The sequence below is a fragment of the Barbus barbus genome (assembly GCF_936440315.1).
Source record: "Barbus barbus genome assembly, chromosome: 23".
Classification (NCBI taxonomy): domain Eukaryota; kingdom Metazoa; phylum Chordata; class Actinopteri; order Cypriniformes; family Cyprinidae; genus Barbus; species Barbus barbus.
In genome coordinates, this window is record NC_136751.1 from 23,300,233 (window position 1) to 23,320,136 (window position 19,904).

The window sequence follows — 19,904 nt, forward strand, 5'->3', positions numbered from 1 at the left end:
CGTGAATTCCAGGGTTGAGTGAAGATGAACTCCAGTGGTATTAGTTTGACTCTCAGTAGTCTAGAGCCATCTCCCCAGGCTGGGGAGACCGCATACGGCTCTATGTTGGGGTCTGCCGGGCGTGCCTGCACCGGCTCAGGCGCTCCATGAGTCCAACCAATACGGGCAGAAATCGGAAGATTTAGCAGAAGAGAGTTGGACCTGTGCGTGAGCCCTTAAATGTCAGAGAAGAGTCACACCTTTCAAGATGGGCTTGACCAACGAGAAAGGCTGAACTTCCAAGCGGGAGGTTGGAAATATTGGGGGGTTTTATGACCCTTTGTCTGAGAGCATGGTTCGAAAGGCTCTGGCAGTCTATACTTTGATTAAATCACACACACACACACACACCTGGCATTCTATGAGAAGGTGGTGTACACCAAAGTGTGCGTCATCAAATGAGCATTAATTTGGTAGGAGACACGATATAGGTGAGGTTACATTAACTAGTACTTCACTCGTAAAACATGCATAAAACAAAATACAATGTAAGAGAAACTATACAAGATAGTTAAAATCATACACACAATGTCCTGGGATGCATGTTTATCTGTAGAAAGGTTTGTCTATGAGTGACAAAGAGGAACTTTTTGTTTGTATGGGCATTGCGTGGGTTTCAGAAGGGTCCGTTCTTACGGCAAGTCACATCTCACAAACTTTTGAGCAATAAAACAGCCTTATCAGATGGTTGCCCTGGTAACTGAGCCCTTTAGGGTGCTCTTTCAGGGGGAAGGGTCCATAGACCCTCACAGATTGTTTGTTGAATGAGAGGGTTTGCTGGATTATTCATTAAATATAATGGATAAATGTGTGTCTGATTGGTCCAAATGCTACAACCTGCATGTTGTGACCATTAACTGACATCACAGAGTCAGGAACATACAAATGTGTAGTTACATAACTTAAATATTAAAGGGATAGTTCACCTAAAATTTAAATTCTGTCAAGATTTACTCACCCTAATGTTGTTCCTATCCTGTATACAAGTTTGAAATGATATGAGGGGAGTAAATAATGACAGAATTTTCATTTAGGGGTAAACTATCCTTTTAACTTATAATCTCAGGGGTACTTCAATTAAATATGTTAGAGGTTCAATGGGGTCCATCTTAAAAAGAGTCTGTGAATCCCTGCAATAATTAAATGCTTTTAATTAAAAGATACTGTTTACAAACACACAACGAGAAAAAAAAAGATATTAACAATATAATAATGATTAGTACCATGACTAATGCACAATGCTTTAGAAAGAATTTGACTGTATTATTTAAAACACTAATTTTTCTATTATAAGGATATATTTTGTAGATTCAATTTATGCCATTTAAGTCAGAATAAAACAAAAGTGACATGTAATGTTCACTAAAATTAGATAATATTTTCATCCAAAAGAAAAAAAAAAAAGACAGTGTGTGTTTAGCATGTCACTTGACACGTTTAACAATTCATTAGATGTCCATGCAAAACCCTGTGTTAATGTTCCTTAAAGCTGAGGCCAGTTGCATAAACTTAGCCAATATATTAAGACAGAGTCTTAAGAACTAGTCTGACCATCTAATATTTATTGAAGCGGTAATCAATCGTACTTCTGTCAGGATCCTGGACTGTTTTGTTGTGTTTTTGCTCCTCATGTGTTCCCTGTGACCCAGTTTCTCCCCAGTCTGATTGTTTTAATTTGCACCAGGTGTGTCTCATCGTCTTCCCCTATTGTTTATAAGCCCCAGTCCTTTCAATTAGTGTTTGTCGGATCTTGAACGTCATTCCTCGTGTTTCCTGTGCCTCCCATGCTCCCAGTTGATGATTAAAAGACTCGTTTGTGAATTCCTCGTCTCCTCGTTCCTTGCTCCGTGCTCCCTGGCAAAGTGTGACAGAAGATCCGACCTAAAACCGTTACCTCTGTTTGTACCCTCCGTTTTGTTTTCTGTTTTCCCTCAGTGTTTTTTTCCCATTGTGTTTCCCTTATGGATCCCTTCATCCGGCCCAAATTCCTCCCCCTCCTGCTGGAGCAGGGGGACAGATCTCTCGAGGGCCATACAAGACTGTTCCTGATGTTAGCTAATGCCACCAGCTACCTGGACGACGCGCTCTGCTCATTTTATAATGCAAGCCTAAACACCGCGTGCAGAGCGCTGAAGAGAGCATCCGAAGATGTCCTCGAGAGGATTTCGCCGCATTCGTGGAGTGAACTCTGGCGAGAAACGGATCGCCCCTCACAGTCTCCCCTGAGGATGATTTCGCCAGATCCACTCCAGACCCAGAGCCCAGCCCACCATCTCCCCACGGTGCGGAGCACCAGCCCGAGCCCACCGATGACGGAGAGCCATTTGCCGCCGCAATCTGCGTGCCAGCGCGAAGCCGAGCGACTGAGCGGATGATCGCCCCGGAAGTTGAGCCCAACCCGTCAGACCAGGTGTGAGAGCCGGCATCAGTGCCCATCACGAGGGAGCAAGCCATGGACGGTGTGAGCGGGGAGTGGAGCTCCGCCCCTGCACCGCGGCTGAGGGTGAGCTGAGGATAGATCTGGGAACTGCTGGACAGAGAGGGGGCGTCCGTCCTCCAGTGCCTGCTCCTCGAATGTGCCCCCCAGTGCCCGCTCCTCGAAAGTGTTCTCCAGTGCCCGCTCCTCGAAAATAACCACCCTCCCACCCACTCCTGCCTCCTCCACCGCTGTCGTCTGGCAGCCCCCCAGCTCGCCCTCAGCCCCCTATCTATACGGTGCGAGCCCCGTGAGTCTGCCATCCTTCAGCGTCGCCGGGGCTGGAGTATCTGTCACCTTCGCCTCCAGCCTCCGAGGCCCGGACTCCGCCTCGGCCCGTAGACCCAGTGGCTCCACTTCGGCTCCTAGCTCCCTCGCCTCCACCGTCACCCATCGATCCACCAGCTCCACCGGGCTCCCTCGTCCCTCCGGCTCCGCCTTGGTCGGGTGTCGACCCGCCATCGCCTCAGGACTCCTCTCCTCTGGTTGCGCCTCGTCGCTCCATCCCACCAGCTCCGTTGGGCTCCTTCCTCCCTTCAGCTCCACCTGGGTCCTCAGTTGCTCCGGCTCCGCCGCGGATCACCGGGTTTCCGCCTCCGCCTCCGCCTTGGTCGCCAGAGCCCTCGGCTCCACCCTGGCCCCCCGGATTCTCGGCATCCCCCTGGCTCGTTGGCTCTCCGTCTCCGCCTCGGGCTCCTCCACCACCTGCTCTGCCGCCGTTGGTCGGCCCCCTGGAGTCGGCGGCCATCGCTCCTCCATGGCTCCTCCCTCCGTCGGCTCCACTGTGGGCCATCTTCACGGCTGTGGCCTGGGTCCAGCTGAGCGCCTCCAGCTCCGGGTCCCTCCTGTCTCTTCCCTGGCTCCTCCCTCCTCCGTCGCCTCCCTGGTCTCTGTCTGCCGGCCCCCTCCCAGGTGTCCGTCCTCCTCCTGAGCCGCCTCCCTAGTTCCCACCTGCCCCTTCCCTTTGGATGTTTCAACGGTGAGAGGACACACCTTCCGGGAGGGGGGCAATATGTCAGGATCCTGGACTGTTTTGTTGTGTTTTTGCTCCTCATGTGTTCCCTGTGACCCAGTTTCTCCCCAGTCTGATCATTTTAATTTGTTCCAGGTGTGTCTCATCGTCTTCCCCTATTACCCAGTGTTTATAAGCCCCAGTCCTTTCAGTTAGTGTTTGTCGGATCTTGAACGTCATTCCTCGTGTTTCCTGTGCCTCCCATGCTCCCAGTTGATGATTAAAAGACTCGTTTGTGAATTCCTCGTCTCCTCGTTCCTTGCTCCCTGGCAAAATGTGACAACTTCTAAGATTCAAAAAATGTTTACGTGTAGTAACTGACTTTAAAAAAAAGTTGTAGCCAGTTTTCTTAAAAACAAAAATAAATTAAAAATATAAATTAAAAACAAAGACTTACTCTACTTGTAATACTAGTCTAAGAATGTTATGCAACTGGCTGCTGTTTCTAAAGACAAAACGAAAAACCTCTATTTCAGTCACAAGTACACAATAGCAACTGCTCACAAAGCATACAAGCTCACTTCACCAGGTTAGGGCATTGACCTTCAATCCACAAAGAGAAAAAAAAGACCACTTCTTCACCACAATCTAAAATGTAAGAAATGCCTCTCCTTGAGACACTTTTTCATATAATTTTTACTCCCTTACCCTTTAAAGATGTGTCAGGCCTGGAGGGGCCCATGGTGCAGTGGAAATTTATGCTTCTGCATCACTGCAAGGGCACGGAGGCCAGAGGGGCTTTTCTCCACGTTACCTTCTAATAGAAAACAGGGGAAAGCTACAGACAGCTTCTCTGCTGCAGGAGGGTCATTCTGGCATCTTTGTACATACATTCTGTTCCTTTTATTCCTGGTCTGTGCTAAGGAGTGGATCCATGTAAGGAGAAACCAATGCTGTCTCACAAGTTGAACTGTGGACTGTGTAAACCAACAATTTCTCCAATAAAGATCCATGTTACATAGAAGCAAATAATAAAAGGTGGATTTAAGGTGCACAACATCTTTGCTACTAACAGCATTAAACTAAACTGTAATAAGTAAATAAAGAGAACACACACACATATTCTTGAGCTTTTTTTGTGTAACTTTAGACTTGATGTGAAACTTTGTTGTTCAAATATTAATGTGTGCTCTACTTTTACTGTTCCGTTGAGCTGAGTTTTATGCTATAGCCCCCCAAAAACAGGCCTCTTTATCAGCAAACATACATCTGCAGGGACGAAGTGGCACACTTACACTAATGCTGACCATCCTGTGTTTGTAAAATAGGATGGATGCACCCATTAGGATATTACTTTTAGCCATTGAAATGCAATTGCAGTTTGGTTTGGAACTGGATATCATCTCTTTCTGAGTGAAGATACAGTAAAAATGGAGGGAAAAAGACAAAAGAAAATCGGCTTTCCCAAACGCAGCATAATTCCCGTTCTAAGTTCATTTCTCTGTGGGATTCATTCACGCTGACTAAACTGAACTCAACTCCCACATGTGCATTCGCCGGACCCCAGATCAGTGCGTGAAGATGCAGAGGTTGATGAAAAACAGCTGTGCCATAAACTCTCCCTCCGCTCTCATGTCTGGGACAAATTGCCATTGTCACCCCTGCAGATATTTCACTTTCATATTGGCAGAAAGAGCTGTACAAAGGAAATAAATGTGACAGGGAGGCAGGACAATATAAACAGAGGGAGACGGCCCATCAATCAACCATGGTCAGACTCAGAGGGAATCAGACCCCTTCTGTGGGTGCAGTCCATTCTACTAGCATGTCCATTAACTCCTCGTTAAAGTTCAGACTGTCGCTCACCGTCCATTCATCTCACTCTGTTGCTTAACCCTCTGACAGCCTTCACAGGATCAGTATACACACACACAAACACACACTTTCTTCAGGGCTGGGGAATCAACTTTGAAAAGGCAGCTTGTCAAGTTGCAAGCTAAAATAATATTACAATTTAAACGTTTTAACATTTTTCTATTTTAATATACTTTTAAATGTAATTATTCTTGTGATGACAAATTTTATAACATAATAATTATACATATTCATGTATTTAGATAACTATTTTTCATGTTATGTTAACTAATATAAATTAAAATATATTCAAGCAATACTAATGTCTTTATCTGTTTTACATGCAATGTCAATTTATTGGTCATAATATTGCCAGTAATTTCTACACTTTCAAAAAAAAAAAAAAAAAGTATAGTTCCAAGCAAAGCCACAGCAAAAAATGTTGTCTTCTTCAAGAAACACCTACGTAGTAATGGCATTCTTGAATGAATCTGTGTTTCGAACAAACTGCTTGAGGGAACGATTCAAAGATTCAATCATGTAATGTTGCACATTAAAGAGTTTTTAAAGAATCAATTTTGTGAATGATTCACTGACCAACTGATAAAGACACTTGTTTTATTCCTAAATGAATAATTTTTCTGAACAAATTGGTAGAACGAATGACTCAATGACTCAACCATTAAGTTTGTTGCCACCTACTGGCTCAGTGATACAGAAAATAGTGTATATGGAAATTAACACCATTAACCAAAGTTAATAAATGCTGTAAAATTATTGTTATATCATGTTGGTAATTGCATTGTTACCATATTTTATATAGAGCATAAAGAACAGAAATTATGTTGAAAAATTAAGAAACCCCCCCCCCCCCCCCCCCCCCGAATAATAAAATATGTTGATAATGTAAGAATATGTGCAATTATACCATCTGTTATTATTATATATATATATATATATTTTTTATCATAATTTCTGTTTTATACACTCTCAGAAAAAAGTGTCACTAGGGTGGCACCTTAAGGTACAAAAGATAAAAGGTACATTCTTGTACCTTATTTCCTCTAAATGGTACATACCAGTACCTTAAATATACATATTAATATTTCAAGAGTACATAATAACAGCTTTTGAAAAGGTACTGCCCCAGTGACAGTTCTGTACTTTTTTCCCTGAGCGTGTAGGTCTATGTACCATCTGGAACCTGCTTACGGACCTCTTGGTTAGAGAGAGGCAGTTTAGCTAGACAAGACGTGATACTAGGACCTCTTAGAACAATGCTGTTTCCAACTGAGACTCCCATAAGCAAAGATGTGCCAAGCTGTGCAAAGTTTATTCAGCCACTGAGGATTGAGGAGCATGTGTTCAGACAAACATTCACTTGATTACTGTAAGCTTAAGCAAAGACTGTGAGAATCATCAAAGCTCTTTGTGTGGTATCAGCAGTCAAGCGTACGGACGCACCACACACACTCCCAGATCCATCCCCTATCTCTTTCACACTTTTTTAAGAACTCACTGCATGAGAACTAAACTGCATAACCGAGGTAACAGGAAGAACTACCTTGGCTTCATTTCCATAAATTATCATGCCTCAGCAATGCAATACATAAAATCTAATTTATTATCATAATAAGGCACAAAAAGAAGCTCTTTGCATCGGTTGAAAATCATAACCCTGTAATTAAGTCAGAGAAAACCAATTTATCCATGCTTCAGAGAGGCCTTGCCACTCAGTCTTTCCTGTTGGCACCTTTTGGATAGTTTTAATTATTTAACCACATAATGGCTGTCTCGCAACTGTTTCCTAGACTAATACCACATTACTCATTATTAATGTCAAGAGGAAATAGAGATCAGACAGTTTTGTTGCAGTCTTTCTATTTCCGTAGGACAAGCCTACATTTTATGAATTTGCATGAAAATGAGCCAAAATGGCTTTCTGCGGCACACAGTCAGAGTTGTGCAAGTTTCTTTCCCTTCAAAGATTCCTGTTCCCCTCAGACCCCAAAGTGATTCTATTGGCTGAAAGAACTTTAAATGTGTACTCTATTCTGCGCCGGATATATGTACTGTATGTATACTACCATTCAAACATTCAGGGCCAGTGCGATTTTTATTCAGCAAAGGATGCATTAACTTGTATAAGTAACAGTAAAGACATGTTTGCTTATAAAGTAATATAGTAATGTTACTAAATATTTCTGTTTTAAATAAATGCAGTTTTTTCTATTCAGCAAAGAATCCTAGAAAAAAAAAATCAATCGTGGTTTCCACAAAAAAATATGAATAATATTAATAAATATTACTAGTCTAATAGCATGTTACAATGATTTCTGAAGGATCATGTAATACTGAAGACTGAAAATTCAGCATTGCAATCACAGTAATAATTTTGAAATGTATTAAAATAGTTTAAAAAGTAAAAAAAGTTATTTAAATTATACATTTTTAAAATCAAATATTACTGTTTTTACTGTATTCAAAAAATCGTACTGACCCCAAACAATTGAATGGTAGCATATAAACTGAGTAACATGATGTTAATTAAGTTTATTGATATTATTTACCAATTATTTTGGGAAAACAATCAGCACAAGGAGGAATTCAAAGGGGTTCACTCAAAAGTTATGAAGAAAGTAAGTCAAGAAAGTACTATCTCTTACCAACAACTTTTCTACTATAAAACAGAGGTCAAATATCAAAACTTGGGTCTAGACTGTTTAAATTTTATACACTTTGCCTATATTAAATATGAAGTACTTGACGTATCAGCATTCAATAAAATGTAAATAACAATCATGAGGACTTCACTAGCCCTGTGCAAGGAAATAAGATAATAAACTAGCTTGGAATTATATCTGACACTGTGGAACTAATGAGGAAAACCAACCGTATCTTGTTTCTGTGTGAGAAATGGTTAACTCCCATAAAGAAAGGAGTCGCAGAGGCTAAGCGTCTTCATATTTATCACAATTAATTCAGTTTTTCATTTCAGAGTGCAGTTATTCTTTTGAGCAGCCACTGCAGAATAAGCGAGATCTGACATTAACCAGCCCAAACTCTTCCCTCCTCCACTGTCACCAAACTCTCAGTGCATCTCACAAGAGATTATTCTGAATACCGCATACTTGTTTTATTTATTTTTTTAAGACAATCTTTAAGTTCCAGGAACTCGGTAGAATAAGGGGTTGCTGTGGCCCTCTGAGTTTCCAGAGATGTGAAGACAGCAGAGTTGTCGTTAATTAAAACAGACAGCCATACTACAGTATTGCATTGTTGAATAGAGGAAGAGGGACCTCCAGATAAACAGTGCACACACGTACAATTACTGGTGATTAATCAACGCGTACAAATTACAGCAAACTTAAACTTAACTCTACAAAAGAGTTCATTTAACACTGTGATTAATTAATGGTTCGCCCACATATACACAAAGAGACATTAACATATACAAACCCACAACTCCCACATAATGCACTATAGGAACAAAGTCAAGTGCAATTACAAAAACATTTTGTATCTAAATGGATTATGTGTTATTGCAACACCATACAAAACCCAATTAAATTTACACAAGCTGTGACAGCAAGATGTCTTAAAATCATTTCAACTAATTTATGTCATATTAAAAATGCCAAAACCTCTAAATACGAAGGTGTAGCTCTACATAAAAAAAATGGCATACAGTATCTGGAGTAAATCAAGAACATGTACATTTAGGAACATGTTGAACTTTCAAGGAGTTCTCATTTCAACATTTTTTGGCAGCACAGAACCTTGGGAAACTAAGTTGACAAATTTGTCATTTGTCCTGCCAACAAATGTCAGTGGATCTAAAGCATATTTGCAAATTAAGTTTTATTACCTTTCTCAAGTAATTTTTAACCATGTTTCCTTCACTAAGTTTTAGGCTAGCTGAGCAAAGCAAGTGAGTTTAAGTTACAGTGAATGTCTAATTTTGTCTTATTAATAATAATAATAATTCATTACATTTATATAGCGCTTTTCTGCTTTTCTAAGCACTCAAAGCGCTCTACATTGTGAGGGGTGGTGTCTCCTCGTCCACCACCAGTGTGCAGCATCCACCTGGATGATGCGACGGCAGCCATAGTGCGCCAGAACGCCCACCACACACCAGCTTACTGGTGGAGAGGAGACAGAGTGATGAAGCCAATCAGTGTAAGGGGATGATTAGGAGGCCATGATGGTCAGAGGCCAATGGGGAAATTTGGCCAGGATGCCGAGGTCACACCTCTACTCTTTTCGAAAGACATCCTGGGATTTTTAATGACCACAGAGAGTCAGGACCTCGGTTTAACGTCTCATCCGAAAGACGGTGCTTTTTGACAGTATAGTGTCCCCGTCACTATACTGGGGCGTTAGGACCCACACAGACCGCAGGGTGAGCACCCCCTGCTGGCCTCACTAACACCTCTTCCAACAGCAACCTAGTTTTTCCCAGGAGGTCTCCCATCCAGGTACTGACCAGGCTCAACCCTGCTTAGCTTCAGTGGGCAACCGGTCTTGGGCTGCAGGGTGATATGGCTGTGGCTAAAAAACATGCACTAACAAAATTAACTTATTTTAGTTTAAACTTCTACTTTGGAATATAGTCGCCAGTAGAGGGGACCTTTGACATTACTTGGAGATACAAAGGTAGAGATCCTCTGCTCTAATGAGAAGAAAACTGTCCTGTCATCTAGACATGGCCTGTCATCTTTCAGTACTTGCTGAGTACTGCAGTTCCAAAACAACTAATGAGAGAAGGGTGCAACAGAAGCAGATCCCACGAAGGAGGAAGTAGCTCAGTCACATCCCGTAGGTCATCAGAGCAAAGGGGTGAGAGGAGATAAATGCATGTTCTGGATCTCATTAAATGTCACTATCAGTATAACTTTCTCAGCCTGCACTGAGGATAGAACAGCAATGTCAGGAACATCTTAACATCACTAAACAAACATACAGTCACTTTAAATATCATCCAGCATATTGGCTGCGATATACAAATTAACATTTGTTAAATATAAAGCGTGGTAGTGCAGGTGTGAGAGTGTTTCACTAAAACGGCACAGATGATATTGCATCTGCACAGACTGCAGCTGTGTCCAAAGCAATGGCATCACTTAACAGCTTTCACTGCTGACAAAGATACATCCATTAACATGCTTTTTATCTTACGAACACTCTAACGCGCTTATGGAGAAATAAATGAGCACCAATACAATATTACCACTCAACTCTGCTATAAAATGTGAATAGATATTTGATATTACAGTCAAATGAGGAATTGTTATGCTGTGTAGAATAAATCATCAATCATCATTTAACATGCATTGAAACGATTTCTCATAAAATCATACAAAAGACCTTGAATTAATTCAGCTGCAGTACATTTAAAGAACATTTTTCTTTTTAATAAATTAATACGCAATGAGTTCGTGTCAACATGAAATGCTGTTCACAACCCATAATGTGATGTATTTCAGAATGAAAAAGGATATTCTAGAAGAAAAAATGTAGGGGCTTGGTTTACGCATTTAGAATTTAATTATATTTGTTTTACATAAAGATTCCATTAATCTTTTTTTTTTTTTTTTAATTTACAAAATTTTATTGGTTCCGTTTTGTTCTTTTAATTTTTTTATCCCCTTGATGTGATTTAATTTCAAAGTAATCTGAATTGTTAAAGGGGTCATCGGATGCCCATTTTACACAAGTTGATATGATTCTTTAGGGTCTTAATGAAAAGTCTATAACATACTTTGGTTAAAATTTCTCAATGGTAGTGTAAAAAACACCTTCTTTACCCTGTCAAAATTAGCTCTGTTTTCAGCACGCTGATCTAGTCCATGTTGCTTTAAATGCTAGTGAGCTCTCCTGACTCCGCCCCTCTCTTCCATGGAGTGACGAGCAGAGACCATAGATATGTGTAGATTCCCTATTCGACTGCTCCAGATACATTGATGCGTTAGCCATCTCACATTTACCATATTCACGCATTTATGTAGATCAGGGATCGGTGCATTCACTTAAAAGTGAAAGTAACGTTAATCCTCTGCGTCTTCAGCAGCTCAGATGTCAGGAGTAAATGACAACTGCTATATATTCATTATTACATCCAACAACTAAACACTTCAATCGCTTAATCTGAGACATCATGTCTTCCCCTACACCGGAGTCAGTCGGACTGTTTACAGCTCACTCAGGGCGGGTCTAAGGTAAGACGGTCTTGTCAATCAACTATCATGGGAGGGGCCTGTACAGAACTATGTCATTCTGACAGGAACCTCAGAACAGCCTGATTTGAGAAATAGGGATTTTAAAATAGGGATTTTTTAAAAAATACTGGGTGGATTTTTATCATTATAGGATGGATGTGTACACACACTTCCAACACACATTTATGTTCAAACAACTTGTAAAGTGAATTTAGCATTCGATGACCCCTTTAATAAATGTCACATAAAAACTGAAAAAGGGAGTGTTCTAAAACTTTTAACTGGTCGTGTATTTAAAAACAATAAATAGTACATTTTTATATTCTATCAATTTTTTTATTAGAAATATATCTAATATATAGCACAATGTGGCAAATTCCTAGTAGCTGTAGAATATGTAAATAATAAGTGTCTTCAGGAATGAGGTGTCTTGATCTTCACTATGCCGTATATAAAGAGATGGGAGAAATTCCCTACACAAACAGGCTCCAGCCGTCTTTTCAGTGTCTTTATCCTCCTTTTCTCAGAATTTTAAACTGCGGCACAGCCAAAGGGAGGAACAAACTCAGAATTATGTATACACGGCTGTTCTGAAAGTTTTTTTTTTGGAGCAAGATCAACTCAGAGACAGCTTTGAAGCAGAGTTGGACTGGGATTTATGCAATGATCCAAGGGAAAGTGCTATATTTTGGATGTGAATGGTACTCCGCAGGGGAACAACCGTTACCCAAGACCTGCTATTATAATATTCTATACAGACACTAAAATATAACTGTACTCATTAAACAACTCTTTGATTTGCTCAGGAATACTATAACTATATATCCAATAACTATGTATTGATTGCTATGGAACAGATGGAAAAATCATGCAAAAAGACTAAATTGTAATGGGTAGATTAAAAGGTTTGCACCATCAATTGCACCCTCAACAAACTATTAATATTTCCAGAAATAACAATGACTGACTGAAGTGTAGTATCTTTCGGTGTTATAAAAATATGACACAAAAACTTACAATAGTCATTGTAATTGTTGGAAGTATTAGCAAAAGCTATATATTTAAAAGCGAAAAATGAACATTGTGTATAATACCAAACCTTGGTGGTAGTATTTGCGAAAGTAACCACTGTTTCAACAACAAAAACTTTGTCAACAAGCTAATGCAAATAGAATTTAATCTATTTTACAAATTCTACCCAGTGTATTTCACAGTCGTCTCGGCATCACTCCTAACGACCTGTGGCGGTGAGGGAGCTTGCACCCAACGAGCCTTCCCATAATTCTGATAGAGTCAGTGTTTGTGATTTCCCTCAGGCTAGCAATGATGCACAGCTCAACTTATCCTGACAAGCCTGACAGAGCTAAATAAAGGGGTGGAGATGGAAGAAAACTCTAAAAACCTTTGAACAAACACATCAGAGACCCCAAAATCTTAACCTTGCCTGACATGCTCTTCTGAATTACTCATTCAGAGCAGCACTCAGAGGAACGTCTGATAAATGAGAGCTCCAAACATATCTGCAACAAAGTGCCATTGAAAAGCACAATGATCCTGAAGTGTTGCAGGTTTTTATTTCACTAAAGTATCAAGATAAATGTATGGACTGCTGTTAGAGACTAAACAATCAAGCCGTTCTTGCAACTGGAAATTTCCTGTAATTCACCAAAAAGATTGAATCGATAAATAGCAAACAAACAAACTAAGAAATAAATCCCTCTAGACCATTTTCCTTTTATCTTTTATCAATAGAGATATAAAACTTGCAGGATGTGAAAAGCACTCTTATAAATGATGGTTCCTGTACAGCTCTCCTTTAGAAGGATGCGTCCTTCGGAGGTCTCATTCGAAGAGTGCATATGTCATCGAGTCTCATTTCAGAAAAGCAAGCAGGACACTCCGAATGCGACCTTCTTTCACAGGAATTCGGAGGATGCATCAGGTGCATCGTTCACTTCTACAGATAACCCACAATTCTTTGCTTTGCTGTAAACAACCGGTGTTAATTTGAAAAATGCTGGCGCCGGCAGATGTACACACAAGCGCGGGGGTGTTTTCAACTTAAAGTACCTCCAGTATAAACTTTGTTCTTAATATCCTCCTCGTTTTTTCTTTAACACATGTCTGTTGTATGTACGTTGCAGCTCCTCAAACATTGAGCAAAATAAAACAAGTAAAAGCATTTTTTTTTCAAATTACTTTCCAAATTTAGAAATAATTTTCCTTCATTTAAGTAGTGTGAGAGTGCAACGATGCTCTAAATGTGTTGGCAAATCAACGTGATACTTCCTGTTTCCTTTTCCTCCCGTCCTACGAAGGCCGTCTCGTTTTTAATTCTAGGTTGAGGACACTTCCTTATGCATCCTAGAGAGGATGCCACCTACAGAGGATTGGACCTCCGGAGGACGCATCCTTCTAAATGAGACACAGCTAATATGTCTGTATGGAATAATCAATGCCATTTCTGTCAGTTCAAAAGAAAACATAGAATATTCAAACTAAATTAGAGGATACATTAAAAGGAATAGTATCAAACATCAAACAAGAGCTAACAATTTTTTTCTTTTAGAACCAGAAACACAACCTATGTTTGTAGAATATAAACTAATTCTATAGAAACAAATACAACAGTTTTTTATTTAACTTGATCTTTTGACAACATTTATCCAGGCTTCAAATCAAAGGTCTATAATGGTTATAATACTCTTGTTGTTCACAATTACAGTTCCACAATCTGTAGCTCTTGATAAGCCTATTAATTCTGCAGCAATTTTAATGTTTGTCTTTTATCAAGGACGCCTGATTGCATATCTTTTACAATGCAGTCCTTAAGAAGTACCATGGGGCACAGGTAAAAAGACAGATCAATGGGGTTTCACTTTCTTTTGTACTCTTTGCCCTTGCTAGGGTGCAATCTTTGGGGCAGCTTCTGCTAACCTAAGCCTAAAAATAAATTAATGCCATATCAGAACTGTGTTAAAGGAAATGTGGGACAAAAGTACAGAAAAAAGTGAAAGAATGATAGAGTGATAAAGAGATGGTTAGAACAATAGATAAAATGACAGAACGATAAGCAGAACAAGAGACAGAGCGATCAATATACAGACAGACTGTCAGAACGACAGATAGATAGATAGATAGATAGATAGATAGATAGATAGATAGATAGATAGATAGATAGATAGATAGATAGATAGATAGATAGATAGATAGATAGATAGATAGATAGATAGATAGATAGATAGATAGATAGAAAAGCCTTTCCTCTGTCCTTCTTTTTCATTTTGCTACAGCTTGTTCTTTTTTCTTACTCAGTCCTGCCACTTATAGCCTCAGGTGAAAGCTATGGTACTTCAAAGAGCCTTTTACTGGCAAAAGGAGATCAAAAGAGGTGAGGCAGGCAAAGAGAGGACAGATATAGAAGAGATGAAGAATGAAGAGAGGACAGAATGAGAAGGAGAAGGGAGAGAGCTCATATGGTTTTTGATGAGGAGGGCTCACTCTAACTAGCAGGACGGAGCGGTAATAATGGCAGAGCACATGATCACAGCGGCACACCGAGTTTCATACTGTGAGTTTCATACACGCTCAGCAGACACGACGAATCACAGGAGCCTGTTTAAATTCTCCTGATCTGAACAAGCGTGGCACAGCTTACACTGAGATCACATAACAAATGCAAATGTGTACACACCACATCTACAGCAAAAAGGTTGAGGCAATGAACAAAGGAGGGACAGAGGAAGAGTGTGAGAAAATGTGCTCAAGCGCACACAGCTGCTTTTTGATTTAAAAAAAAAACATTAGCTTTCCTGTAGCTCAAACATTTATGGAGCTATAAGCACCAAGGTCCTGGGTTTAATTCCCAGGGAGATGAAGAACTGAAAAATGTAAATTTGCAGCTTGAATGCAATGTAAGTCACTGTGGATAAAAGCATCTGTCAAATACATAAATGCAAATATTTTTTTATTTTTGCTTTTTGCATTACCTTATTGATAAGGTAACGAGGCTTCAAGGAAAGTTAAAAGCTACATTGAAGTAATGATCTGTCACAAGTCTCTAAGAATAAATTTAAAGGTAATGACTCCAAGTACTTGGTCAATTATGTAGTTGGGCAGTAAGATGAATGTCTGCACAGATGGTCAAACTCTGAGATACATAACTCTGTCCTGCTTCCAGTATATTTGCTGTGTTCTCAAAGAACAGTAAGACAAGAATAACCACACTGAGACATGTCTAAGTGACAGGGGTCATGCTATCCTGCTCGTGCAAGGCTTTGATTAGTTTGTGCTGTCATTGCAATCTACCCTGTCAGAATCCAATGAGAATGTATGTGTATGTGTAAACTATGTATGTGACATTTGCTTCAGAGTTTGTAAAAGTTATCCCTCCCATGTCTAGCACAGAAGCAATGTAACAGAAAGAGAACACAAGCATTATTGGCTCTGGAAATGGTGCACTTGGTCCCATTTGTAATTATATAAATCAGAAAGGTGCTCATGAGCTTCCCCTTTGTACCAGTGATGCTCCCTCGACACAACTTTTTGAGACATATCACAGTTGATGACTACCCAATAGTCTATACAGCATTATATGACTAAATATGGACTTGGAGGAACAAAGATTGACGACCATAGTCATAGTCATGCTGCACCAACCTTATGCTCTGCGTTTGTAGGTAGTCTGGGTCAGTAGCGTTCAGCATGGCCACAAAGCTCCCTACGGGAATATTTTCTCTCCTGATGACAACCAGAGGATCAGGGAAGAACACCGGTCCTTCATTCACATCCATAACTGTAATGTAAACTGTCGCTGTAGAGCTGGGGCCATACACAATGTCAGGAATCAGAGGGTCTTCATTCTCCACTTTTATCAGCAGTGTGTGAAACATTGAACTTTCATAGTCCAGAGGCTGAGAAAGACAACATGTGAAAGGAATTATAAAAGAGCAATTAACTAACGAATACCAAATAAATGGCTCTTTATCATTATTTTTCAATTACTACCTTATCAAAACCAACTTATGGTACATTTTTACAACAGGAAAAAGAGTAGGGGCATCCAATCCTCCTACTAGAGGGCTACTTTCCTGCAGAGTTTAGCTCTAAGATACCTGTCTGGAGGTTTCTAGTAATCATGAAGACCTTTGTCTGGTTCAGGTGTGATTTATTTGGGTTGGGCACTATCCTGTGTTTAGCGGCAACTGTTAAACACACCAGAACCAGCTAATCAAGGTCCTCATGATTACTAGACTCTTCCAGAAAAGTGTGAAGAAAATTTGGAGCTAAACTCAATAGAAAGCAGACCCTTTAGGGCAGGGGTGTCCAAACTCAGCCCAGGAGGCCACTGTTCTACAGAGTTTAGCTCCAACTTGCCTCAACCCACCTGCCTGAAAGATTCTAGTATGCCTAGCAAGACCTTGATGATTTAGGTGTGTTTAATTGGGGTTGGAGCTAAACTCTGTAGCAGAGGTCTACATACCTTGTCCTGGGGACCCACCGTCCTGCAAAGCATATTTCCAACCTGCTTCAGAACACTTGTCTGTGTATCCTTCAAGTGCTAATGAAAAGTTTAATTAGCTGGTTCATGTGTGTTTGATTAGGGTTATAGCTGAACTCTGCATGACGGTGGGTCGCCAGGGGCAGAACTGGACACCTCTGCTTTAGGAGACAGATTGGACATTCCTGCCCTAAAACTGCCAATTTACCTCTGCAATTAATAAGCTTGCTTGCAAATCCTATAATAGTGGCTCATGAAGTTCCCCTTTTTTGGCTTGAACCTTTAAAATTTTTGTTACCAATCAAGATTCTTAAAGGTGCAGTAGGACATCTTGGAAAATGCTAACTTTAGCCTGATAGCATTGAAAGCGTACGTCCCACTCTCCCTGCAAATTGCTACCCAAAGCCACGCCTCCTGAACGCATGAATGCACAAAGACCAGATGACCAGAGACAACAATACTACAATACATCATGTGTCATATGCAATACCAGGAAGGAAGATCAGGTTGTTGATGTTTGCCTGCCATTCTTACTCTGTCTGCATAGCGTACGTGAACGCGCTGATGATGTATGTGCGAACAGGGTGCACAGAGGTATGCAAACACATATGTTGACAGGAAGATAGGCAAGCCTTTCATAATGTTCGGACCGAACATTTTGATTGGATGAATGTTTCTTGATACTATGCCTTCCACAGAATATATAAACACACATAAGTACATTTAGACCACTTAACTTAATGATTGCTATCGGGATGCGAAGAGACTTTCAACCAGCATAACAAAAAATGTTTCTGAAGACAATCGTCTATTGTACCTTTAAACACTTAGTAATTAATTTGTATACGTGGTTAAGATCTCAATTGGTAACCTAAACTTTATAGGTTCAAGCCCCATAAGGGGATCTTACTGTACCTTCACATGGCAAACAAGTAACTTAAAAATACATTGTGTACCTTTACCACTGACAGCATCCCTTCATTGTTGTCCAGGTTGGTCTGTATCTCAAAGTTCTGGTTGGGATCTCCATTGATGATGGAGTAGATGGCTCTCCAGGCTCCGGTGGCTGGGTCGTCTCTGTCATCCACCGTCAGGTTCACTACCACCCCAGTTGATCCCTCATTCACTGATGCCTGGAACTACAGAAAAGGTTGTTTGATCTATTAAACACTTCCCAATGTTTGAAAACCAAGAAATCACATTACAGCAACACTTTAGAATTCATCATATCACAAGTAAATTGACATGAATTTGCAGTCTGCAATCAACATCAATAATTCTCTTTCCAGTCTCTTCAAATAATAAGACAAAATGAGCAGTGGAGGAGTTGCTGGTTGTAGAAATTAATTTATTTAACTGTAAATGAATGCTTTGACTAGATCTTCACAATTGTGGCTCTTATGTTTACAGAGATTAACACAACCAGTAGGACAGGCGCCTATTGTTTTCAGCTAACCGCGTACTGCCTTGAGTAATGAAATAAGTGCTGATCTACCTACGGCTGCATCAATTCAATCCCTGTTTAGTCCTTCCTTCCTTGTTTTGTACATGCAGAATCTCTGTCTTACATCCACCTCCCTCCTACCCTTCTTTCTGTCCCTCTGTCAAAGATAAGGCTTAAGCTAAGCTTATATGAAACCGCTCTTGTTCTGTTTTGTCACTGGAGGAAAGCCACTCCATTCAGAGTGCTGCAAATCTCCATAGTCCTTGCTCAATCAAACCCAATGTCACAGGCCTGTTTGGGGAGATGAAGTGTTCCTAGAAAGGCCAGATGAGCTTTGGTCCCCATCAGCTCTGCTATCATTTTTGTTTAGTGGCTTGTGAAGTGAGCAGTCCCTCTATGCCTCAGGGATGCACTCCCTTTATAAGAGCTGTCCAGTGGCGAGGGTATAGGGGGACAGATGCAAAGGTCATCAGTGTCCTGAAGAGGGTGCTGCTGGATCTGGGTGACTGGATGAATTAAAGAAGTTTAGAAAGCGAAGCTAAGTAGTTTAACCCCTCGTAGAACTGAAGTACTGCCACTAAGCCCCCTCTCTAAATTAATGCGTATTACTTTCGAGCCACAGTAGTGAACCATCCAATATTAACAGTAAAGAAAATCCTTAATGTCATGAAGGCACATCTACGTTAACAACATTCACGCTTAGTTTTTCACTTTTTCACATTAGGTGTGAAAATGTTCTGCTACCACGATCTGCTGTAGACACATCAGGCAGTAGATGCAGGTGGTGATTCTAGCCTAAGACATTTTATCACACCTGAAAATATAGATGTTTCATTTCTAAGGCCAGTCTCCAAATAACAATATCTTCTTTAATAATATAAAGAAAGAACCCATGATTTTGTTCCTTACAAGAGAGAGAAGAAAAAAAAAATGTCCTGGAGTCAGCCTTACATATAAGCCACGCTTCATCCCTTCTTGAAAATAGATCTCCATTTCATTTTTTTCAATTCTGAAACACAAGCCCAGCTCACCATGTCCTTAAAACCTGTGGGTGTCTCGAATGAGATGAGATTGTACCTGTCTGCTGAAGGCCATGAAGCGATTACATCTCTTACATATTACTTCAGCTCCAAAGAGAGCCTTGTGTCTACAGTGAGCCCTGCAGGTGTATCTCTGTCAAAATCACAGCGGCGGGAGATACTCTCCCGCTATCAACCAAGATTTTATCAAGTGTGGAATAAACAATTAAACAAAAGGTTGCCACAAATGTTTACTGAGGGACGTGAATATGTCCACACAGCTTCACGCTGTGCATCTTCACATCGCTGACCGGTCGGTGTTTCATTTAATCATCTGGGGCAGTGAAGCGGTCAGATGGATGTATTCAATCTTTGTTGGCTGCTGATACCCTGGCCCTG

General features: G+C 40.5%; 1 protein-coding gene across 2 annotated transcripts in view; it reads right to left on the bottom strand.

Annotated features, from left to right (window-relative positions):
* Positions 1-19,904, bottom strand: part of LOC306842925 (cadherin-13-like) — a 311,991-nt gene that overhangs the window by 40,803 nt on the left and 251,284 nt on the right. For both annotated transcript variants that reach the window (XM_079374136.1, XM_079374137.1), the window contains exons 9-10: positions 17,999-18,181; positions 16,202-16,455 (exon numbers count right to left, since the gene is read on the bottom strand). In XM_079374136.1, coding sequence (XP_079230262.1) covers positions 16,202-16,455; positions 17,999-18,181 — 437 coding nt within the window. The remainder of the gene's footprint in view (positions 1-16,201; positions 16,456-17,998; positions 18,182-19,904) is intronic.